Below are 7,500 nucleotides of genomic sequence, written 5' to 3'. Positions count from 1 at the left end.
ACATGCTGGCGACGCGTAACTGTGTAGCATATCTAGCTGATAGTTGTATATATACATAAATAATACACACGCATGCACGCGCGCACGCACGCACATGCACACACAGACAGGCACACTTACACGCGCGTGCACACACACGCACACACGCACACACACACAACAACCACACACACACACACACACACACACACAAACACACGCGCACACACATAACACACGCACACGCACACACACGTACACACACATACACACACACCCACACACACACACGCACGCACACACACACACACACACGACTCGCTTTCTAACTCGACAAAAGATTTACGGGCGATAGTAAAACGCATACATCCGTAGTGACACGGCCCGTCTGACGCACCCCCCCCCCCAGCCATACCTCTACAATATATACGAGATAATACAGGTTCCGAACATTAATCAGAACGCCTCTATTCTTTATCACGTCATATACGCACCAGGTGCGACCTCTATAGCGCAGCCACACATCAGCTGCCTCGGCGAGTGTGTGTTGCTACATATATCACAGGGTCGCGAACAGAGCGCGCTATTTAACGTGTAAACGTGTAATTTGATCGTTTGCCGTCGCTCTGTCCCACGCTTGCGGTCGCGTCGGCCAGCGCGAGAACGAGTTTGTAACGACGCGTGAATGTGGCAGGCGTGCACGCGCGACACCTAGGCGCTGCCATCAGTGCTGACCACAGAATGCAGCGGCGTTTTACGGTCACCTGAGCTGACCAGAGGAGAAAAGCGTGATTGCGTGATTGCGTGCGATCGCACGCGCCGGTAGAAAGTAAGTTTCTAGGGCGACGCGGATTTGGGGCGTGATTGACTCTCTCTCTGCGCGCGGTGAAAGTTTACGTCTCCCTCGCTGTAGGCAGGCTATAAGCTGTAGCAGGGAGAGTTGCGTGTGTGTTGTGTGTCTGTGTGTGTGTGTGTGGTGTGTGTGTGTGCGTGCGTGCTGCGTGCGTGCGTGCGTGTGTGTATGTGCGGGCGCGCCGCGGCGGTGTGTGTGTGTGTCGTGTGTGTGGCGTTGCGTGCGTGCGTGCGTGCGTGCGTGCGTGCGTGTATGTGGGCGGTGCGTTGTGTGTGTGCGTGCGTGCGTGCGTACCGTGCGTGCTTGTGTGCGTGCGTGTATGTGCGGGCGTGTGTGTGTGCGTGTGTGTGTGTGTTGTGTGTGTGTGTGTGCGCGGCGCGCGCGTGCGTGCGTGCGTGCGTGCGTGTGTGTGTATTGCAGCGACAGTAGCAACGCGCTCGTAACGGAGGGTGGGTGGCGGCGACGAGTGTACGCTGACGATGACACGCAGAGATGTCACGCGGCAGTTGCCTTGGTAGCCAGTGACAATAATTCAGCTCGTTATTGGAGAGATGACGAATATTCGTCTTTATTGTCTTCTTTTTCTTCTTCTTCTTCTTCTTCTTTATATTTTTCTTCTATTTCATCATTTTCTTATTCCTTTTCTTCTTCTTCTTCATTTTTATCATCTGCTTCTCCTCCTTCTTTGTCTTCTTCGCCTTCCCCTTCCCCTTCCCCTTCCCCTTTCCCTTCCCCTTCCCCTTTCCCTTCCCCTTCCCCTTCCCCTTTCCCTTCCGCTCCTCCTGTTTCTTCTCTTCTTTACTAGCATCACAGTTACGCACATAGGCGCTATCGCTCACGTTTCTCCTCTCCTATCGTTGCAGATTACCGGCTGTGTGAGGGTAACGGTGATGGCGGCCGTGGCGGCCGTGGCGAACGTCCCAACTACGGCAACAACCGTGACGGTGGATTCGACGACCGTGGCTTCAACGGTGTCAACTACAACGACGGACCCGGATTCAACAGCAACTTCGGAGGTGGATTCGGAAGCGGCGGATACGGCGGCGGCCCCTTCGGCGGAAACGGTTTCGGAGGCGGGTTCCAAATCTTCGGGGGTTTCCCGGCGTTCGGCCGCGGTTCACCGCTAGGGGGCGGCGTGCACGGCGCCCGCCAGCCGATCGGCTACAGTGGACCTAATTTTGGCAAGAAGAAGAAGTAGACGCGGCCGCCAGAGGGCAATGCGTGTGCTTGCTATCGACGGGAGGCTGAAAGACGCTAGATGTCGCTAGTGGCGCGCACGTGGGAGAGTGATATGGCGGCGATCTGACGAGACGCCGTGCAATGTGATATAGCCCGTCAGAGGGCGTTGCGTACAGACCGATACGTGTGTATATAGATGGGCGCGTTCTCTTATTACATGCGTCTAAACAGAGGAATTGCTCCGACCTGTGATTGGAGGATAAAAATAGACCCCGCCCACTTTTCCATTTTTGGAGGATAAAAATAGAATTCGTGACGTTTCGTTTCACTGGTCATAGCCGCGCGTGCATATTTGCTAATTAATTAGACTAATCGCGCTTCAATTTAGACTCAAAATTCACAGAGATTAAGGCTAAGACATGTGTCTATAATAGCTAGAATTTATAGAAATGTAACTCAAATCGTTCGCTCCATATGATAGTTAGTACACGTTCCTACCCGTCATAGCATAGCGTATGCGGCGAGAGTGGGCGGGGTCTTTTTTATCCTCCAATCACAGGTCGGAGCAATTCCTCTGTTTAGACGCATGTCTCTTATTGAACCTGCGAGGCAGACAAACAACGTCTTTGTCAAGATTTGCAGGAATAACGGGTGAGATGGATGGTAGGGATAGAGGTGAGGGTTAGTCGTGGTGGGTGCGAGGCGGGGAAATACGAGAGTGATTATACAGAACAAACTCAACAACACTCTCGTAACCCAGTGTTTAGCAATTCCCATCCCAATGTAGGGACGCGCGGGTTGCATAAAAAGTCCCTCGCGTAACAGCAAGAAACTTAATTCCACACCTAGTGACTCTACCTAGTGAGCAGGAATGAAAAATACTGACTATCTTTTGCTAGCAAACGACCGGCACAACAAAGAGTTTAACGTGAGAGGGAAACTAGGAAAGAATAGGAACTAGGAATTCAACAAAAATATTAATATTTACAAATTTTTTTATATATTTTGTAAGCGCTTAGCCTAGCAGCCTGTTTGATATACAACCAAAGAGAGATGCTGTATATACTTCGAAGCAATATTTGTCCTTCTTATATCACTGTAAAGTAACACTTCTGCAAATTCTACATAAATTATGTCAAGAGTACATAATAGAGATTCTATCTACATATACATATCTATTATGTATTATTGATTATGTAGGACTATGCGTGGAAATCGTTTTTTGAAGAACTAACGCCTATGTCCTCAACCCAGCTCTATTCAACCGGCCAAAACGAAGTCAAGTCCTGAAATCATGGAACACTAGAATTTAACACAATATAGGAATAAAAAAACAAGTATAATTATGTTGGTTATACGTTATTTAGATTTCCCTAGTACAACGACGTGCCGATAACCCTTGCGCAATCTGTTAGTAAGGATTTGTTTGATTGGCACATCACGCGTGTATTTATATAGTCTGCCGAGAGATTATACGGGCAGTAAAGCACACAGCATGCTAACGTATCTGTGATAGTGTAACATAGATAGACACATGATATACGTATACGTATATATATATATATATATATATATATATATATAATATATATACTGGTAAAGTCGTATGCGCGGGGTTGCTAGCATCTCCGTCTAAGTGCGCATGCGAGATCGCTTGCGCTCTGTATAGATCATATATGTACATGTAGTCATAGACAACGAATACGAAGACAAATCCATTCTTGTGTTTCTCCATCTGTGTTGTTGTTGAGAGCGTATGGTGGCTTCGCCTGCAGGTCGACTGGCTCTTGTCAGGAGAGCTACTGTTAGACGATGCGTTTAACCATGAAATCCGTCGCGCGCTCTCTCTCTCTCTCTCTCTCTCTCTCTCTCCTCTCTCTCTCTCTCTCTCTCTCTCTCTCTCTCTCTCTCTCTCTCTCTCTCTCTCTCCCTCTCTCTCTCTCTCGCACGTGCGTTCTTTCTCTTCCTTTCGTTCTTTCTTTCTCTCTCTCTGTCTCTCTGTCTGTCTGTCTGTATGTATGTATGTCTGTCTGTCTGTCTGTCCGTCCGTCCGTCCGTTCGTCTGTCCGTCCGTCCGTCCGTCCGTCTGTCTGTCTATCTGTCTGTCTGTCTGTCTGTCTGTCTGTCTGTCTGTCTGTCTGTCTGTCTGTCTGTCTGTCTGTCTGTCTGTCTGTCTGTCTGTCTGTCTGTCTGTCAATATATATATATTGTTCTCAGAACGCGGAAGCTCTGAATGAGAAAAAACGCAATGCTGTAAAATAAATACTCACTCAGCTGTGAGCAATAGCGTCTAGCGTGTGGCAGCAGTAAATTAAGAGCAGTAGTTAGGTAATTATTTTTACCGCGACAACAAACTGAAGTTTAGAACGCGTGTACAAGCAGACGATGAATCATGTCATGTAACATTCGTCAAGGTCGCTTAATCTGCGAAACTTTATCGAACTGACGGAAGAGCATCGCTGGTGTTTGTGACCGGTGATGAAGCGTCTGCACAGTGACTACAATGAACGCGTCCTATAGCTGCTAACGATGCTACTAGACACCGTCATCGATGATATAGTGCAGTAAGGAAGCGCGTGTGTGTGGATGCAGGTGGTTGATGAAGCTGGGAGCTTTGGAGTCGTACACACACAATGCTTGCATTATGCTTCTGTGCATGGCGTAGAAACAGGAATTATAATTATGCGTCCGTAAAGAAGACGACTCGATCACCATGAATGATCGTCTGCACTGAAAATCGGCTGCAGCGCATTCTGTCTTGCACTGAGTTGTTCACGATGCGGTACGTGCGGTGAGACCATGAGTTGCAGGGGCATTTGAACGGCATTTACGCGAAATTATTAGGCGATACAGAGTTCATGAACGTGAAGTTTGGTAGTAAATACAATTTGTGTTTATCTACGTATCGTTTTGCTATTGAAACGGTCCACGTGTCACGTGGTAGTGACAGCGTATTGGCTACACGGGTAAAGCCACAGGCACTTGAAACGTCTCAATAAAATTAAAATAAAGGTAAATCTTATTCATGTTGTTTGTGCACATGGCGTGCGTGCGGTGTACTTGTGTGTTGCAGATGAGCATTTGACCGGCATTTACAGGTGATTATAGGCGAAATAGAGTAGAGCGAATAGAGTTCATTTCGTGTTTATTTACTTTTTTACATTTTTATTGAAGCGTTCCAAGTGCCTGTGGGTAAAGCTGCTTAGCCGTGGTAATTATTAGTACTTGGTATTTATTCGATGTACGCTGCATATAGCGGTGTGTATGCATCGATGAGGCAACGCACGCTCCACTCACGAGAAAAAACACGAAGTCTCTGATATCTTGGGGTTTAATATGCTGTGCAAGCTGAATTCACGTGAAATCAAAGCCGATTGATTCGAAATCATTGAAGTGTCTTCACTGCGCCCTTTAACTTTACTATAATACTATTACTAGTATTCTTGTTTTTATCTTAATTCAGGTTTTCCCTTGTTTGTTTGTTTGTTGTTACCTGACGTCATACTGTAAAGTATGCCATTCTATACTTGTAAATTGTTAACAGTCTAATATCGAAATGTTGTCTAGTGTTGAAACTGGAAAAATAGAAATTTTTAGTTATATAAAAATGTTGTTTAATTGTTTTCACTACAAACATTTAGTGATATATTGACGGCTGTTTAAATAGTGCATTACAACAACATATACGTTTTACATTAAATTTTCTATGCTATGTGATCACGCAAAACTATTACACGATTTATTCACCTCTATATTTACAAACCATTGAAATATATCTTTCCTTTATATAATAACGAGAAATTGAGATTAACTTTAAAAAAAAGTCGCAAAAGCAAATAAAATCTCCAAAATCGTCACAGTCTGGCTCGGTGGGAATATTTGGTAGCTTGCACTAGCTTGTGCCCAGTCATATCACAGATTGGTGCCCATCTACGAATCGCATGACACTCATTGAAAGTTGTTAATATACGTTCTAAAACTCACAAGGGCACTGAATAAGCGCCAACACAGTGTGCTCACCTAACCTAAAAACATTCGAGGCTCGACTGGATCGTCAGTGGCAGAATGAGAGTCTTCACTACTACGACTACCGCACTTCTCCACCGGGAGCACGTAGAAAGCAGGAGCTGAACACAGAGGCCTAGGCCTGAGTTCGGAAATATATCCTACGGTATCCTGAGGTAATAAATGTCACCATTTGCTACGCGGTGCAATTGTTGTTAAACCCTACCAGACCAACAATCTAGAGAGCGGCACACACAACAACCGAAACAGAATTTAACACTCTAATTAACGCACACATACTAGTAAAGTCACTATTACACCTTCTAAAATTCACAAAATCACTAAACAAATCTGACAAATAGTTACCTAATGCAATTGTTAAACTCTAGCAGACCAACACTCCAGCAAGCAGCACACTCAATGATCGAAATAAAATTTAACACCCGATAACAACAATGCAATTAACGAACACGCTACAGAATAACGAAGATTTAAACGAGCAAAATTAAGGTGCTGAATTAAACCTAGAAAAATTATGGACCCATCAGACCCTCGATGTTTGAATCGTCGTAGCAACAAGCAACCACTACAGGTAAGTACATGACGGCGTACGGATGGGTTGTGACTTTTGAAAAACAACTCAGCCAATTTATCTTTTAAGCATTCAACCAAAATTCAGTCAATAGTTTGAGAACCCAGAGACGAAACCTCATACCAAATATCATTCTATTCATCAACTAAAATCATAGGACTGTCTTAAAGAAGAGAAAAGCCTATCATTGATGAAATTCACAGACCAACACTGTGGATTGCAGTAGAAACGATTCACATTTTGAGATAAGGTTCATATTTCTAGAATTAATGCGCTCTTCTTTGGGGCAGTCTCTTGGACTATGAATGTCTGCTATGAGGTCTCACGTCCCTGGATTATCAAACTATCGGTTGGATTTTGGTCGGATGCCCACAGACAAATCGTTTGAATCAGTTTAAAATTCACAACTGTACAGATGAGGGCGACATATCCGCACGCCTTGCCATCCCACCACAGAGGGCGCCACGAGTTTATGCTGTCGGTTTCTGCTTGCCCTTTTTCGCGTACCAGTTAGCGCTCTTGTCCGCAAAGATTGCCTGCAATGGAGGAGCAATATAGGAGCAATGTAAGAGCAATTAATTTGCAATTGACATGCAGTGCAATGCCCACCGTGCTATAGGCATGACAGCATGACAGCAGCAGTAGCAGCAGCAACAGCAGCAGTAGCAGCAGCAGTAGTAGCAGCAGCAGCAGCAGTAGCAGCAGCAGCAGTAGTAGTAGTAGTAGTAGTAGCAGCAGCAGCAGCAGCAGCAGCAGCAGCAGCAGCAGCAGTAGTAGTAGTAGTAGTAGTAGTAGTAGACGTAGTAGTACGACAGACGAGACGTCAGACAGTAGTAAGGTAGAGACGTAAGTACGTACGTAAGGTACGACGTAAGGTTAACGAACGTAGGTA

The 7,500-nt window shown here is 45.6% G+C and overlaps 2 protein-coding genes across 2 annotated transcripts in view; one reads left to right on the top strand and one right to left on the bottom strand.

The window, feature by feature from the left end:
• The window catches only part of LOC106806543 (matrilysin-like), a gene marked incomplete at its 5' end in the record, with an annotated part of 6,586 nt that extends 4,328 nt beyond the window's left edge, over window positions 1-2,258 (top strand). The window contains one exon of the mRNA XM_014808518.1: window positions 1,696-2,258. Coding sequence (XP_014664004.1) covers window positions 1,696-2,030 — 335 coding nt within the window. The remainder of the gene's footprint in view (window positions 1-1,695) is intronic.
• A 3,343-nt stretch (window positions 2,259-5,601) lies between these two features.
• The window catches only part of LOC106806552 (glyoxalase domain-containing protein 4-like), an 8,571-nt gene continuing 6,672 nt past the window's right edge, over window positions 5,602-7,500 (bottom strand). The window contains exon 9 of the mRNA XM_014808534.1: window positions 5,602-7,144. Within this exon, the coding sequence (XP_014664020.1) occupies window positions 7,079-7,144 (66 nt within the window). The 3' untranslated portion in view covers window positions 5,602-7,078. The remainder of the gene's footprint in view (window positions 7,145-7,500) is intronic.

Source organism: Priapulus caudatus, unplaced genomic scaffold (genome assembly GCF_000485595.1).
Source record: "Priapulus caudatus unplaced genomic scaffold, Priapulus_caudatus-5.0.1 Scaffold167, whole genome shotgun sequence".
Taxonomy (NCBI): Eukaryota; Metazoa; Priapulida; class Priapulimorpha; order Priapulimorphida; family Priapulidae; genus Priapulus; species Priapulus caudatus.
This window is presented reverse-complemented; position numbering and strand designations above follow the sequence as displayed.